Below are 18,881 nucleotides of genomic sequence, written 5' to 3'. Positions count from 1 at the left end.
GCTGGGAATGGGGCTAGTACAGAAAGCTCCCGTTGCCAGCCTAACTCCACTCTGGTGAATACTGTCTAAAAGGCTCAGCGTAGATTTTGATGCTGAGCCATAAGCCGCACTTCCATAGTCAATTCGGGAGAGGACTGTTGCCGTGTAAAAACGTAGCGGCACCGCATGGTCAGCCCCCCATGAAGTGCTGCTGAGAAACTTATGTTAAGTCTCTTCATGCAGGCAACCTTCAACTGACAGATGTGGAGCTGCCATGCAAGTCTCTTATCAAAATGGAGTCCCAGGAATCTGCAGGTGTCTATCACTGGTAAGATACTGTTTCGCAAGCGGAGCTCTGGTTCAGGATGCACACGCTGACATCAACAGAAGTGTACAACTGAGGTTTTCGCCGCTGAAAATCGAAAACCATGATGTAGGGCCCATCTGTCGACTCGGTTGATAGCTTACTGTAGCTGTCTCTCAACAAACATTTTTCTGAACGTAATATTGAGAAAAAGCATTCCCTACTTGGACTCAAAAGAGCCGGAGGGACATGAAGTTCTCAATAAACGGTGGAAAATTTCCTCGAAATCCCCACTGGTGTAGTGTGGAGAGAATCCCATATCGCCAGGTAGTATCGTAAGCTTTCTCCAGGTCAAAAAATCGTTTCAATTGAATGTGAATAACTGTCATACTTAGACCAGCCATTTTGACGTTTATACAAGAAAATTGTAATATTTTTAATTGAATGTCAATAACTGTTATACTTAGATTACAACCATTTTGACACAATATACAAGATAATTGTATTTAACCAAGTTTCTTAACAAATTGCATTAATTTTAAGCTTGCTAATGACAAATCAATCATATAGCCTTAAGATTCTAAAGTGGCTGAAGATGCTCAGAAAATGAGCGAAACATGTAGTTTTAATAATTTAGCAATAAAATAAGGATGAAATCCTCATTTTGTAAGCTAGTTGAGTATTGAATAGGTAGAATAATAAATTTATTGTTTTTAACTTTCAACAACACTGGTAGTTAGACAAGAGACCTTCCTTTTCCATGGCCCAAACAAAAAGCCAGTTAACCTTCCTTTCAAATAGCTTGCAAAGGCCATTTGTAAGGCATATTGGCCTATAACTATCCAGAAGTTTTGGATCTTTACCTGGCTTGGGAATTGGTATCACAATTCCCTCAAGTCATTGAGATGGAAACACACCCTCACTCCATATTCTGTTGAATAGGGTGAGGATATCCTTGAGACATTCGTCACTCAAATGCTTCAGCATCTGATTGAGGATTTTGTCCGGTCCAGAAGCCGTCTCTCTGCATGACGCGAGTGTACTCCGGAACTCCCACTCCGTGAAAGGCACGCTGTAGGGATGCGAAGCACTAGAGGCAAAAGAGAGAGGGCGTGCCTCTGCTTCTCCCCTGCAGAAACGTCTTAATGAAGTTTTACTGTACTACAAATGGAATGCAGATATCAAGGTAGATGAGATCCTTCCAGGATGAGCGACTATTGTTGGTTTCTTCGGCAGGAAGATCTATCATACCAATATAATGGTCCGTTATTGGGAATCAACATCTACATCACAGGAAGATCTATCTTCGCATAAAAGAAAATCCCACAGACAAAGCTTTGTAACTGGTTCAGGATCCGGAGTCTTAAGGTAATGAACTACAGTAGTAAATTCTGCATGTAACGTTTATTTTTTGTACGATAGATGAATGAGAACTTCAAATTTCCGAATTTTGTTTGAATCCTGAGGTACATCCAACCAAATACGTGACGTAATAAAATGAGGGAATTCGCCAAGACCCACCTAACTATTATTTCAGAATATACGAGGTACAGAGATCTGATATTTTTACAGGATGTGTAAGCATTATTTCTGAGTGTGCCACTTTGTTCTGATGATACAAATTTAATAAAATAAGAAATATATAATTTGTAATGAACCTCTAAAATAAAAATTAAAAAAATATTTTGATAATTATAGTAATAACAAAAAATCTGGGGGTGGTGGAAAAAAAAAAGGACGACAGATTCGAAATCAGCATGGCCAAATGACTATAAATCAGGCACTTACAAGTCAGTTTCTTAAAAAATTTTACAATTTGTAGAGTTGTGTAATTTTTTTTTTTATTTATTTTACTGTACATTTTATGGCCAACATAGGATCACTCCAGGCAATTACACAAAGAAAATTTCGCTTTTATATGCTTCCAATATTTCTTCATTCTCTCAGATGCCAACATCCTTTCTTCAGTTGAGAACACCCTACCTTTTGTCCTTTTATTAATTTTGGTTTATTAGTCTCACATGTGAGTCACTGAGAATCTTAATTTTGTCCGTTTTGTCCTTGAGATCATTAAGTGTAATTTGGAGTTCATTAATATCGTTCTTAATTTCCGTGATCCATTAATCCTAGTATTACTATTCCTTAACTTTTCTACTTCCAGTTTCCAGTGCTCTAGTAAGATGTCAAAAAAAAAAAAAAAAAAGTGCTTTCTTCTAATTGTGCTCAATACTGGTTTGATTTCCTTATAAACTGTGTTATTTGAAGCTATTCTCCAATGACCATTAACTTGATAGTGTTTGTTTATACACGTTCTAATTATTATTCTTTCTATCTTCAGTATTTTATCAATTTCAGCTGTATAAGTAGTTTTGAAAATAGTTTCACTTGCATAAGTCACCTCTGCTGTATGTGTTTTTGGTGACATACTTTGCTTTGTTTAATTTATTTATTCTAGGTTTGTCAAGTTGGTTTTGTCTTTAGATTATAAGTTCACTTAGATACTTAAATTTATCAACAGTGTTGATTTCATGTTCATACTAATACACAATGTTGATTTTTGTTGGAAGAATTGTTAATGCTGATAGGTAAAGAGACAAGGTTAAGAAACTCAAGCAGGGCCACAAAGGTGGTGGAAGAGGAGGGCTGTGAACGAAATACCATCAACATCCAAGCCTTGGAGTAGCCGGCAGAATCTCCATATATGAATATGATATAGCATACCAGGAAATTTTGGAAAGCAAATTGCAACTTATCAGCTCTAACACAACACTTCTTTGTACTGCTTTCTATAACAAGTGGAATTTAATACCATCAGATCGATCTATAGCCATACTAACAATGCTTATGTGGATGTTATTGGCAATTTTACTCAATGTTAATTACTATAAGGCTCAATGTTAATTACTATAAGCCAATATTGTCCTTATTTCATGCTCCAGCCAAGAACTTTGCAATTTTGTTCATTTCTATATTTGTATTCTAACAGCAACTAAAAATCTACACACAATATGTTAAATATGCTGTACATGGGATTGTTTTAAATACAGGCTTATTCCATGTTTGCACCATTCAATCAACGCGTGTGCAGATTAAATTTAAGATCATCTTCTTTGCCCAAAAAAGTGGTCATCAATCTGTCAACGACTGTCATTGTGGTGTCTTTCCTGCCCTAAATTCTCTAATACAGTAACTCTAACTTTTCTTTTTATAAATTTCCAATGGCAGGTAATGCATCATTGACCCATTCATACCAATGTTTTCCAGTAGCAGTCACAGCCATTTTTGCTTGCCAGAGCAGCATAGGCTTCCAGATTAATTCTGTCCATCGTCTCCTGTTGATTGCAAAGTTTGCAGTTTGGCTCAGGAAGAATGTCAAACCAATGAGGATGTTTCCCTCGGCAGTCATGTCCAACACCCAGATAAAACTCAGCTACTGCCCGTCTTTGTGGCCGGTCAGGAATATTCAAGATTCCTTCTTTCCACTGCTTCGGAGATATTCTCTCTTTTCAAGCATGAGGTTGATGTTCATTAAATAATTTCCTGATAGACAGTTTAATAGATTGGTGCAACACCTTAGTCCCTTTCCTAGCAAGTGTCTCAGCTCATTCATTACGAAGGCAGATCAAATATAAACGAGAATTTGAATGTATCGCTGCTGTTAGTAATAATTCTGAGGCAAGGCTTTGCCAGGATGTTGGTGGGGGTGTCTGGAGAAGGGGTTTGCACGCGAACGACGGCGGAGAGCTGGGCTGCTTCAGTACACCATCCATGAGTGAGCAAGAGGTGCTTCCTCTGTTGCGCAACACATCATCAAATTTCTCACAAAAGAGGGCACCAAACCTTCCAAAATTTTAAGACGGCTCTGTGCAGAGTTTGGGGAAGGAACACTTTCACAGACTTGAGTGTATGAGTGGGCTAAAAAATTTGCGGCAGGAAGAGAAGCTGAGGAAAATCAACCTCATGAAAGGAGACCATGGACAATCATCACTGCAGACAACAATATTGCCATTCGTGAAATTATTGGTGAAGATCAACGAATAAAAATGTCGCAAATTGTTTTAGCTGTAGGAATAAGTTACGGAAGTGTTCAAAACATCATCCGAGATGAACTCCATTTCAGAAAATTATCTGCCAGGTGGGGAACAAAAAACTTTACGCTACGAAGTTTATCAGAGACTCCTGCATAGCTACGAGGAGGGAGAAGATTTCTTGCGTAGTGACTTGTGACAAAACTGGGGTGCATCATTATACCCCAGAGTCAAAGCAAGCAAGCAAGCAAGCATTGAGTGGTGACGAAGATACGAAGCAGGTCTGGTCAAGGCCAAAACACGCCCACCTGATGGAAAGGTACTTGCAACTATAAAATTAACGACATTCTTAACTCAAGTATGAACCCCAACATCCCTATCGACAATAAAGAATCAATCATTGATCAAAAGCGATTACGCGCTCTTAAAAAGAAGATTTCTGATAATAACTCAAAAAATCCAATGCCTTCTTAAACAAACTCTTAAAAATACTTCATTCCTTTTAACTGAACAAGAAAAAACTAAATTTATTAGCATGAATCCAAGTCTTCCGACCTCTAAAGCCCTTCCTAAGATACACAAACCCGGCATCCCTATCCGCCCGATCATCAATTATAGACCAAGTCCTCTTTATAATGCTTCTCAATTCATTCAAAAGTTTCTAAGAAGATATTATCATTTTTCGTCTTAAAAATCTATTAAAAATACTACAGAGTTGATCGAGAATCTTAATAAATTTCATATCCAACCTAACCATTCCCTTCACTCGTTCGACGTTGTTAATATGTATCCTAGTATTCAAACCTCTAAATTATACCCTATCATTGAAAACAATTTAGGCAAATACAGCCACCTAAGTGCTTTAGAAATACAAGACTTTATGTCTATCCTGAAATTGGTTTTAAATAATAACTATTTCACTTTCGACGGTATTATCTATCAGCAGGAGGGTTTGGCCATGGGATCGCCGGCTTCGGGCGTCTTAGCTGAAATCTACTTGGATTTTTTAGAACATACTAAAATTGATAATAATAATTTCATTAATATTCTTTTTTGGGCTAGATATGTTGATGACACTTTGGTATCCTAGATGACAGCACAACAGACGCAGCTTCCACTCTTATCAACCTTAATAATATTGACCCACACATAAATTTTACGCTCGAATCTGAATCTGAATGAAGAATACATTTTTTAGACTTAACCATCATTAGGCAACTATATTCCTTAAAATTCAACATCTTCAGAAAGCCTACCCAAACATCTTCCACTCTTCATCAAGTTTCCTCTCATCCGCAAATCCATAAAAGAGCGGCTTATAATAGTATGGTTCATCGAGCCTATACGGTCCCAATGTCTGAAAGTGATCTTAAAAAAGAAATGAACAATATCCGTATGATTGCTAAACTCAATGGATACAATAGTTCTTTCATTGAAGGTATTATCAATAAATACAAATATCAACTTTTACCACTCTGAAAAAAGAAAAACAAAAAATGTCTTTATTTTCTACCTTTACGTTCAATAAAGATATTTATAAGGTCACTAACGTTTTTAAAAAACATGATGTTAAAATCTCCTTCAGAACCAACAATAATAACGCTAAAGTCTTACACAACTCATCATCTGTTAATAGAACTGATAGTTTTTCAAAATCTGGTGTATATAGGGTCAAATGCAACAGCTGCAATTCTTCTTATATTGGACAAACAGGAAGAAGCATTAAAATACGATACTTGAAACATGTCAATGCCCAAAAACACAATAAATTTTCTGCAGTTGGTCAACACATGAATGATTATAATCATAAATTTACTGACATTAAACAAGATATGGTAATTCTCAAAATTATGAATAAAGGACCCCTCCTTAACATAACAGAGAATTGCTTTATAAATCTAGACCAATATATATATTTTTTTGCTAGGGGCTTTACGTCGCACCGACACAGATAGGTCTTATGGCGACGATGGGATACGAAAGGCCTAGGAGTTGGAAGGAAGCGGCCATTGGCCTTAATTAAGGCACAGCCCCAGCATTTGCCTGGTGTGAAAATGGGAAACCACGGAAAACCATTTTCAGGGCTGCCGATAGTGGGATTCGAACCTACTATCTCCCGGATGCAAGCTCACAGCCGCGCGCCTCTACGCGCACGGCCAACTCGCCCGGTAGACCAATATTTTAATCCTAATTTCAATTTTAATGACATTTCCGAAAAATCGAACATTCTTTTCGACCTACTCATTCAACTTTTCAGACAATCAAAATCTAATATTAAAGGTCCGATTTTTAATTCTATTTATAGTACTTTTCTTAATCATTCTTCCATATTCCCACATCCCTCAGCCCCACCTTAAAAAAAATAATCCTATTCTTCTCCTTCCTTTATTTTTCTCCCTTCACCTCCTCAAGTTTTCCTTGCATCTCACCTACCACCATTTTCTCTCTTCTGCTTATTACAACACGCGTCAATTCTCTTATGACAAATATTTTCTTCCACCAGACCAAATATTGTTTATTTCCTTACTGTCATTTATTTAAAAAAAAAACTCTTCTTCTCCTTCCTTTATTTTTCTCCCTTCACCTCCTCAAGATTTCCTTTGAACCTTACCTACCACCATTTCTCTCTTCAGCTTATCACAACATGCATAAATTCCCTTATGACATATTTTATTTAAACATTTTCTTCTACCTGACCAAATTCATTTATTTCCTACTGTCATTTATTCAGAGTCAATTGTATGGTCCGCATTGAACTGCGAATTTATATCCACCTTTATTTAACTCCATATATGTTATTCCGCCTCGTGAAACATCCATCGTCCTTCAAGATTCCAGAAGCAGAAGAACTTTCTTCTAGCATCTTACTTCGCATCGACAATTATTTCTAGTTTATAAATATCTTGAGAAGACAATGTTACGGTACTTTAATTTTCAATTGATCTCTGAATGAACAACATCATCGCTTGAAAACCAACCCTTTTTCGATTTCTACTTTCACAACTTGTCATTTTTATACGACGCACGGGACCTTTTTATGGATCTCTATTTTTTAACATAATATAGCGCTTCTCTGAACTCCTAAGCCTCCACACGCAACAATTACCTAGTTCCAAAAAACTGAAGAGCCTTTCCAACATCCCTGTGTTTTGACGTCTATGAATACCTTAAAAAATGATGTAACTTCTTCGAATATACAACAGCAAACTCAAGAAGCCAGCATTCAAATGATAATTCTTCTTTATAACATATTTTAGTGCACACTGGACTTTTAATGCTATACGGCGCACTGAACTTTATTCATAAATAAACAACATAAATTCCGCTCAGTGCTTCAATTGGAAGAGTTATTATTTTTAATATATTGCTGCTCAATATCCCACATGGTATGTACTTTTAAAAAGATTGTACTTGTGTTTACATTGTTTATTTTTTCTTCGATATTTACGCTTTATTTACATCAGGCTGATGATGACCTATTACTAGGTCGAAACTAGTCCCTATGTAATCTAAACTATTTACATTTTGTATTGAAAAGGTGGACCCAAAATAATATATTAATTTACTCTATTGTTTTCAGGGACTCCACGGGCATTTTTCTGGTGGATTTTCTTCTACAAAGGACAATAAATGCAACCTATTACTGTCACCTTCTGGATGAAGCAAAAGCTGTGTATCGCAACAAGCGATGTCGGCAACCAATCCAAAATGTAATTCCTTCTCTATGACGATGCAAAAGCCGTTTATTGCCACTTCAACGCAGAAAAAAACGGAGGAAATTCACTGGACCTCTGGAACACCCCCCGTACAGCCCAGATTTATCACCCTGAGACTACCACTTGTTTGGACCACTCAAACAAGGCCTAGGAGGACAGCAGTTCGATAATGCTACAAGTGTAGAAGAGTTCATGCGCAACTGGCTCCGCACACGTCCCTCTTCTTTCTATCAAGATGGCATCAAAAACTTACCAATCCGATGGAGAAAATGTGTATCGAAGGCAGGAGACTATGTAGAAAAGTGAACTCTACATGTGCATTTTTTTGATTGATGCAATAAACTTTAAAAAATAATTCCGGTTTATATTTGATCTTCGATTACGTAGTATACAGCGACTGTTTTACCCCTTGCTCTGAGTTGTATGAAAATTTGAATTTCTAGGTCCTCTAGTGATGTGGTGTCATGCCTCAGACCTGTAGACTGGTTGCAGTTTTTGAGTCAGACATAACCACTACTTTTCCAAATCTTTCCAAATGTAGAGGCAACTGTTTTAATGCATTGTGTAAATGGCTTCAATTTCTCTATCATAGGCCGTTGAGTGTAGTCTCACAGGGATGTAGATGGCAAACAGATCACAACACGTCAGCACCTGCATTTGTAAATCCACCAATCTGTGAATGTGCAGCCAACTATCTTTTGGAAAATTGATGTTCGTTCTTTCTGGCACTAGGAGCCTAAGAGTTTGCTTCACATTTTATTAAGCCTTGATATAGTTCTGTGTAGAATTAAACAAGTACTAATTTTATTTCTTGTAACGGCTCGGTATTTGTGAAAGCTACCAATGTGCCAATGGAAGTTATCTTTGCTGCACCAGTTATTAATCTTAAGTCCAGATTTTGTTCTTGTTCCAATGCCATAAAGTATCAGGCCTCAAGACAGTTGAACTTGAGCCTGCTACTCATTCTGTCCTTTCTTGTTTTAAGGACTAATGTTCTTATTAATTTTCTCACTCTGAAGCTTTTTAACTTCTCTGTTCCTTGTGCAGCAGGTTTCACTGCCATCTGGTGAAGTAAAACAGAACATCACAATTTACATGCAGGCAGCCTAAATGGTATCAAATAAAATGGTATCCTTAACCTTGGCACTCTGCCACATATCTTCTCAGAATCTATATTACTTGAACGCTTTTGAAGAATGCCTCCCACACCTTGACATGGGTTTACAAAATATCATAACAGAAAACCTCACTAATGTCACTGCAAAAGGGAAGTTCTTCTCTCATTAAACCCTTCTATCTTTTAATGCACAAATTCCATGCCCAGAATGAATCCTATTGAGCTACTTTTGCTTTAAAAAAAAAAACCCACACTGTAGGCAATTGGCAACTATGTAAAGACCCTTATATATTATTCATTGATCTACGCCTTTGATCATGTTCCCGGAGGTAATGTCTGGGCAGCATTACATCAAAAAGTCCGAGATGTACGTGAAGAGACATGTACCTCCGTCCATTTATTAAGGTGAAAACCACTCCAGGTATTTACGGTAGTTACCACGTTGATGTTAGTGTACATCAGGGGTTGGCACTGAGCCTAGCACTGTTCAACATTGTAGTCAACTACCCGACAGAGTAACTGATGCCAGACCTGCTGTGGACGATACTTTATGCAGACGACATTGTTTAGGGTGGTGAATCATGTAAGCAGGTCAAGTCGGTCTTGGAACGATGGCATGCAACGATAGAGGCATAAAGGGTTTAGAATAAGTGGCAAGGTTTTAAATATAAAGATCAAGTCCATACTTAACAAGAGGCTTCGAGCTGATATATAACCAGGTAAACATCAACAGGTGTTTAAAGAATTGGAACATGTTTACATCCTCTTCCATTTTTCTCAAGCACCACACTTACATTTGCACTCACTAAAGAGTAATGTATTTATGTTACTGTCAACACATTTATGACCTTAGATGAGGCATGTAAATCTGCAAAGAATTCTCTGCTGACATTGTGAAAATGTTAGGAGCATAATTCTAGGTTTCCTAGGTTTGAGTCCTGCCTATAGCCAAGATTCGCAGTTGGAGTTTCCACTAGTTTTCAAGCCTAGAATTTGAGAACATGACTACTCCATCCTTCATTTCTCTTCATTAACAATAAATACATCATCATCATCCTAAACCATCTCCAGTTTCCCGGGTGTGGTATATGAGCCTCCTCCATCTCATCCTGTCCTTGTACCATTCTTCCTCCACCAACTTGTCCCAATCATGACCTCTCAGCATTACATCGCTCTTAACTAAATCTATCCATTTCCTTCGTGGCCTTCCCACGGGTCGTCTTCCTTCTACCTTTCTGTCAAATTCCTTCCTTGCAGTTCTGTTTACTGGCATCCTCTTCATGTGACCAAACCACTTCAGTCTTGATACCTGAATCTTATTTAGGAGAGAATTGTCTATTCCTACTTCTTCTCTAATTTTCTCATTCCTAATCTTCTTTCCTGGTTTTCTGGATCATAGTGCGTAGGAATTTCATTTCAGCTGCCTGAAGTTTGGAATTATCTCTATTGGTCAGTGTTGTGGTTTCGAGCCTGTATGTAAGAATTGGTGTATAATAGGACTTGTACAATGTCATTTTTGTTTTAATGGGTATTTGCTCATCCCACAGCAGGTGTCTTACCTGGTGGTAGAATTGTGTTGCCTTATTGATTCGATTGTTCACCTCATGTTTTGCTAGGTTGTAATTTGATATAACGCTACCCAAGTATTTGAAAACTGGAACGCTGTCCAGTTGAGCTTCATTTAACATGACTACTGGTTCTGCTCCTTCCCCATACACTTTCATCACCACCGTCTTGGTCTTGCTGATGTTTAAATCATATTTCTTAAACTCCTCATTCCAGCTTTGTATTCTCTCTCCCAATTCATCTTCTGAGTCACTCCAGATCGCAACATCATCTGCAAATGTGAAGGCTTTGATATCTCCATGTTCTTTCCTTTTAATAGATTTCATTACTACATCCACTGGATAAATACAATGGACACTATATTCGCAGAAAGAGTATTGCGTGAACAACACAATCAAGTTTGCAGCTGTATCTCCTTTTACTATTTTTACTACATACTACAATCCATGATAAATGTAAGAAATTAATCCTCATTAAAATAAGAATTGGTACAGGTTTCGCCCTATCCTATGGGGCATCATCAGCTGCATCATTACCTCAAACCACATCAGGTACCTGGTTAAAATTGATCTAAAATCTACAACAAAATTGAATACATTAAAAAACATGTACCAACTGTTATTTTAATGAGGATTTAACTTCAACTTCAACATACTGAGTTGTATTGAATAGGTGGAAGAAAGAAAAATTTCTACATTTATCATAAGATTACTTTCAATACGGATTTGCAATGATGTTCGCCACTTGTAACACTACAATCCATCCAATTTTAAATGTTACTAACATAATTTTTGTTGGAAATGAAATGGTTCCATTAAGAGGGGAATTCTAAATGAAGACTGTTTGATTAATAATTAATTAATTAATGTTATTTGCTTTACGTCCCACTAACTACTTCAATAGTTTTCAGACACGCCGAGGAGCCGGAATGTCGTCCCGCGGGAGCTCTTTTACGTGCCAATAAATTTACCGACACAAGGCTGACGTATTTGAGCACCTTCCAATACCACTGGATTGAGCCAGGTTCGAACCTGCCAAGTTGGGGTCAGAAGGCCAGCACCTCAACAGTCTGAGCCACTCAGCCTGGCAAAGACTGTTTGAGATCTCATCTAGTTTTCCAATGAGTCTGAAATTACCACAGAACTTGAAGGGCCAGTAATTTTCTACAAATAAGGATGAGTCTGGTACAATACTTAATATATGGTTCAATGAACACATGTTGGCCGGACATCTGTGGGGGTGTATTGTTGTTCATTGGTTATGAGAGAGAGTAGGGGTGGGAGTGGATGTTGTCAAATAGAGTGAAGAGGCCTCATCAAATTGATGGTCATAGAATAGTCAATATTTACAACATGTGCAAAAAGATTATGGTTATAGGTATCAATGTTAAAATTATGAGTTTCTCAGTCCCATCATCCATTATTCAAGAAGTCTTGGACATTTTTCCAATATAATGCATAACACATCACCCAACATAGATAATGTACTGTTCATTAATAGCCACTGTGTGTTTTAAACTGTTCTTACAAATTTTATGCAGCAGTATTAATTGAAAACATACAAAGGTAACTCAAACTTTGGTGAATGTTTAGATTTCATAGACTGCACATATCTAAGCAATTCTCATTATGTAATTTACTGAATCACTGCCCTTTAGTATACCTCTCAGCTTCCCCACTTTGCTTGGTTTGCGTGCTTCTTTGCAAACATCACGTAGGAACCACTTTGGCCGTGGTGGTGCTAGAAGCGTGCAGTAGACCAGTGCTGGAGGCACATTATGAACAAACATGAAAGAGGGATTAAACAATATGCTGAGTGTAGTTTCTTTATAGAGTTTACCGAGACTCGTTGGGATAATGCTATATCCAAAATTAAGAACGTAAAAAAATTTATGAACAAATCTGAAACTGTAGCCAGAAATTTGCTTTGTTTTATGATAGCGGAGTAATGCACTAAGTACAGATTGCCAGCTGCATACTTCTTTACAAAATGAATAGCAGGCAAGGAACTGTATAATTCGACAATGTATGTAATCACAGAGATTGAGACTTGCGGATATCTTCTAGTATGTCTAGTTTTCAATAATCACAAGACCAACGTTAATATGATGAGACAACTTTCCAACGGCTAGTATTTGAACCCGAACCGACCCTCATTTTGGGCATTTGATCAATGTCACATTTTAAAGAAAGTAAGAAACACATTTTTAGAGAAGACCATGTTTGACGGAGAGGAAACAATATGTGGCTCTCACAAATTTATATGAATTGCAACCAAATCAAATGATAAAACCAGTTAGCTTTCTGATTCGAAAACGTGTAAGCCCAAACAACATAGAAAAAATGAGTGTGAAACGAGCGAACATATTTTCTACACCAATAATAAGAGTTCTGCAATATCTCCATAAACATTCTGGACATCCAAAAGCCCACTCATTCCAATACTGCACAGTGACCATATACTAAATAAAAATGGTTCAGAAATGCTCCAATATCTACGAAGTTAGCAGTTACAACAACGCTAAGTTTTATCCTGACAGGGTCCATTTCTTTCAACACAGATGATGACAGGCTTTACTAGCTGGAGAGTGAGTTCCTAATATATCTTGAGAATGTGAAGGAAGCATGCTATGAGCAAGGAGTGAGTTTTCTCAGCAATGAAACTTACGAGGTTATTCGGATGACTACATGTTCTACAGTCCTCTGTACCCGATACTCGTTGTTGGGCTTTCGTTTCGTGCTAACTAGAATATTAACAACGATTCACTAGAAATGTTCATTAGCACTCTGAGGAGAACTTCAGGCAACGACAACATGCTGGATAAAGGGCTGCACTACTTGCCCTAAACAGAGTTTTGATGATAGGAATTCCTTTGAAATGGCAAAATCAGCATACTTGTGAGATGAATGTTATTAGCTGTGTCAAGTTACCTCAATCATTCCCATCGGAAGTGATCCATAAGATTCCAGAAAAAGTGACAGAATCCTGCAAAATCTTCACAAGCCCCAGTGTAACTATAGTCAATTCACAAAATGTATTACTGTTGGTTGTTAGATAATAGTATTATAAATGACAACCGTACTGTTATCCTTATTTCTTTTACAGGTCTGGAGGTAGTGCCTATTAAACTTGCATGACTTGCTTTCCTTAGTGGTTTCGTTGTGAAGGAAATAAGAAACAACTAATCTGTGAATCACGCCGTTGCCTAATTCAAGAAAGAAAATGCAGTTCTACACTAATGGACATTACTTTTAACTGAGATCGGTGTTATGTCCTTCTTCTATCCATCAGAACGGTGTGGGTTATAAACACTGTAAATGATTTTGTATGTGAATCTGCAAAATTCCTTAAAACAGGAGCTTGTAAGACTATCATTACTGCATTTCTCCACTTTGAAGAGTTCGGAGTTTTATTAAAGGGCGACTCAAATGACAGATCTAATCATGCTGAGAAATTAGGTCGGGTAATCTACAAAACTTTTATCTCGATTATCTTTAAAAACAATGGAGATGAACTGACTGAACATTTTGAGAGGGTGAAATATTTTAAACAACAAGCTGATCAACAGACAAATCATCCGAATATGAACAGTTGTGGTAACCGCGTGCCGCTCGTTTTGATTACTGTGCCTCGGTGGAGAAAGAGAGTACTTTTTGATGTTCACATTTATTCTTAAAGTGGGGAGGGGCGTTATATATATATATATATACTAAGAGGACGGTGACTGAATGAAGAATTTGAAAATGTCTCCTAATGTTTAAAACAGAATGCATTAAATAAGCATTTCCTAAGCTGTAAACGTGGGTCACCAGTCCCGTTATAAAGAGGGGGTTTCCTTTATCATACTCCTAAAATTTTATTGTAAGTTAAACTAAAATCTAGAGACATCAAATAAGAGTGCCTGACCAGAAGTTTCATGGCAGCTTAAGAAACTGGCTCTTAAAGATGTCCTTGCAGAAATTCCAGTAAATACTGTCCAATTTACAATTCTAAATAATCTAAGGGAGGAAAACTACCAGTCACACTGCAAGAGGTTACATAACTGTAGTTTACTAGGCATGATTTTTCAAGTTAATTGAGATTCAGAGGGTCAAAATTCTTATCAAAGATAGTTGGAGACGGGGTTAGAAAACTGATATTCCAAAAACATTGACATTAATTACACTAATTATTGTTAATTATGAGATACCACAAACTTAACTTTCATAATCATACTTCACATTTACATTTGAACAAAATATCTCTCTCACCTGAACCCACTCCACCACTTCTCGTCTTTCTTCTTGTGTTTGCATCATCATGACTACTTTGGCGTGTACCTCCACGTGTATTCATGTTTACACTGGATTTAATCGGTGGAGGAGATCCCCTTGGCAAAGATTTGGAGCTCCCCACTGTTTGACGCACCGATCGTCGCATAGTGCCAGGTATGTCATCAGCACGGCGGACAGGATCCTTCTGTTGAATAGGAGGTGTCTGGCGAGGATTGATTACTTTGTTGTTTATTCGATTGCTGGAACTGTTGTTTCTACAATCAAGAAAGGATGACACAGATAAACAATATGATGAACTGTAAATATATTTCAGGTGAACATTGTTTGAGAAAATGTTAATTAAATGAAAACATTCAATAATTTAGTAAGTGATGTATAGAAATCAAACGAGGTGGAAATACTGGGCCATCAATTAAGAAACTTAAAGACAAATGTCAAGGTACTGCCCAAGCTCATCTGGAAAGCACTTTGTGAACATGTTTTTCTTCCTGGAACCTATATGCAATGAATCTGGATATTTTAAAACAAATAAAATAATAAGTGAGTTATTCCAGCTTTTCAATACAAATTAAATACTTTGTTTATTAAATAAACATTTAATGGGACTAGTTTCGACCTATTTAAAGGTCATCTTCAGCCATATCACGTGCAGAATAAAGTATTTGAAACACAGTTGTTTTAAAAACGGTCTTAAAACATATAAATTGTTTATATAATTTCCTGAAAACGCATTTGTTGTAAGAAATTAGTTCACTTAGCTGTAGGAATATACGAGAAGAAGAAGTCTTAAAATATTCTTTGTAGTATTCAAGAACGTAGATACAATTCAAAATTCACCGTCTTGATGAGATGTGGAAATGGCCATATATGTATAATGTTGTTGTGGTAGAGGAAAAAAAGTCTTATAATATTCTTTGTATCACTGCGAAGCGAAGATTCACTTTAACATCATTCATAATCTTGATGAGATATAGAATTGAGCATATATGCCAAGTATTGTCTTAGTAAAATGTGAGTTGAACAAATACAACCCGTGACAATAAAGTTTGCCTTTGTTGGTGGGACCTAGTGTTTACAGTGCACTATGTCTTCTGGTATGGGCTAGAGCAATCTTGTTACTTTCATTGATCTGTCTCAGGTTTATCCTTGGCTTTGACAAAATGAAAGTGACTTGAGGTATGAGTGATGCTAGTAATGCCATTCCTTATGCAGCCAGTCCCTGCTATGAATGGTGTGAAAATATTGCTCATAGGGTCGGTTGGTGCACGCATTTTAGTGGGCTTGGAAGACTGATATGTAATAGAAACATCTGGCTCGGTGAGGAAAGCAACGGGAAACTACCTCACTCCTCATTTCCCTCGTACGCCTCTTCAGTGATACCTAGGCCATTCTATGACAGCTGATGGTGGAGCTGTTGGTCTGGTGTGAAAATATTGCTCATAGGGTCGGTTGGTGCACGCATTTTAGTGGGCTTGGAAGACTGATATGTAATAGAAACATCTAGCTCGGTGAGGAAAGCAACGGGAAACTACCTCACTCCTCATTTCCCTCGTACGCCTCTTCAGTGATACCTAGGCCATTCTATGACAGCTGATGGTGGAGCTGTTGGTCTCAGGTTTATCCTTGGCTTTGACAAAATGAAAGTGACTTGAGGTATGAGTGATGCTAGTAATGCCATTCCTTATGCAGCCAGTCCCTGCTATGAATGGTGTGAAAATATTGCTCATAGGGTCGGTTGGTGCACGCATTTTAGTGGGCTTGGAAGACTGATATGTAATAGAAACATCTGGCTCAGTGAGGAAAGCAACGGGAAACTACCTCACTCCTCATTTCCCTCGTACGCCTCTTCAGTGATACCTAGGCCATTCTATGACAGCTGATGGTGGAGCTGTTGAGGACCCAACCAGCCTTCGGGTTGAGGACTAAACATACGTGAATGAAGTCAGAATGGTCGATCCGGCAACACTGGCGACACACAACGCTGCACCTGCGTAGCAGCAGTTTTTGACCACCTGCTCACAACGTTGTTTAGTTGAGCATCGGGCGTGTTCCTTGTAAGACATGTTTGACACAGCGCATGTTTAGTGCGTTGGTTCTGAACTGTGAACAGGAACATGAACGAGCAAAAGATCAATGTACAGTCTTGTTTTAAGCTTGGCAAGACAGCAAAAGAAATGCATGCGATGCTGGTACGTGTTTATGAAGATCAAGCACTGTCCTTGAAGTGTGCGTACGAGTGGTTCGCCTGTTTTCGAGGAGACCGGGAAAGTGTTTCTGACAACCTGCGCAGCGGAAGATCGGCGACCGCTAGCAGTGACGAAAACACAGAGAAGGTGAGGACATTAATCACGAACGATCGGCGATTAACTGTGCGCATGATAACGGATGAAGAGATTAACCGCGAATCTGTGTGACAAATCATTACCCAGAAGTTAGGGAAGAGGAAAACATGTTCTTGTCTTGTGCCCCCTCACTTAATTGACAATCAGAAGCAGGCACGTTTAGAGGCTTCACAGGATTTTGTCGAAACGGTGGATGCGACACCAAATTTCTTGAACTGTATTGTCACCAAGAATGAAACCTGGTGTCTCAGGTATGATCCTGAAACAAAACGGCAAAGCGTGGAATGGGATTCACCGGGATCCCGTAGGAAAAAGGTCAGAGCCGAAAAGTCATGCATCAAAACCATGCTTATTCCCTGTTTCGATAGTCAAAGCATTATCCACAAGGAATTTCTACCCGAGGGAACGACGTTGAATGCTGCACGGTACATTGAAATTTTGACCCATTTCATGAAACTTCTACACAGGGTACGACCCTAGTACGCACAAGGTTCATGGTTTTTTGTCCATGACAACGCTCACCCACACACAGCCAATATCATCAAACAGTTCATGGCAAAAAAGGGGGGTGGTGCAACTTGAACATTCACCATACTCGCCAGATCTCAATCCTCCAGACTTCTTCCTATTCCCACGACTCAAACTTGCTTTGAAAGGAAATAGATTTGACGATATTCCCGACATCTAACGAAACGTGACAAGGCTTTTGAACACCATCCCAAAGGAAGCCTTTTTGCAAAGTTTCCAGGAGATGTATCGCCGATCTCAGCAGTGCATAGTTATGGGAGGGGACTATTTCGAAGGACAGTAAGGTCACTGTCGTGCATTATTCATCTATGTTGATAGTATAGGACTATTCACCGAACTTTATTGTCACAGGTTGTACACTGACTGACAGAGCAAATGCAACACCAAGAAGGAGTGGTTCGAAAGGGATGAAAGTTGGGGAAAAAACAGAGACGGCACGGACGAATAATTGATGTTTATTTCAAACCGATATGCAGGTTACACAATGCGCACGGCATCGACTCAGTAGGATGTAGGACCACCGCGAGCGGCGATGCACGCAGAAACACGTCGAGGTACAGAGTCAATAAGAGTGCGGATGGTGTCCTGAGGGATGGTTCTCCATTCTCTGTCAACCATTTGCCACAGTTGGTCGTCCGTACGAGGCTGGGGCAGAGTTTGCAAACGGCGTCCAATGAGATCCCACACGTGTTCGATTGGTGAGAGATCCGGAGAGTACGCTGGCCACGGAAGCATCTGTACACCTCGTAGAGCCTGTTGGGAGATGCGAGCAGTGTGTGGGCGGGCATTATCCTGCTGAAACAGAGCATTGGGCAGCCCCTGAAGGTACGGGAGTGCCACCGGCCGCAGCACATGCTGCACGTAGCGGTGGGCATTTAACGTGCCTTGAATACGCACTAGAGGTGACGTGGAATCATACGCAATAGCGCCCCAAACCACGATGCCGCGTTGTCTAGCGGTAGGGCGCTCCACAGTTACTGCCGGATTTGACCTTTCTCCATGCAGACGCCACACTCGTCTGCGGTGA

General features: G+C 38.7%; 1 protein-coding gene across 1 annotated transcript in view; it reads right to left on the bottom strand.

Moving 5' to 3' along the window:
* Positions 1-18,881, bottom strand: part of LOC136866863 (serine-rich adhesin for platelets) — a 375,927-nt gene that overhangs the window by 55,925 nt on the left and 301,121 nt on the right. Inside the window, exon 10 of the mRNA XM_068226874.1 lies at positions 14,961-15,238. Coding sequence (XP_068082975.1) covers positions 14,961-15,238 — 278 coding nt within the window. The remainder of the gene's footprint in view (positions 1-14,960; positions 15,239-18,881) is intronic.

Source organism: Anabrus simplex, chromosome 3 (assembly GCF_040414725.1).
Source record: "Anabrus simplex isolate iqAnaSimp1 chromosome 3, ASM4041472v1, whole genome shotgun sequence".
In the NCBI taxonomy this organism is placed as follows: Eukaryota; Metazoa; Arthropoda; class Insecta; order Orthoptera; family Tettigoniidae; genus Anabrus; species Anabrus simplex.
This window is presented reverse-complemented; position numbering and strand designations above follow the sequence as displayed.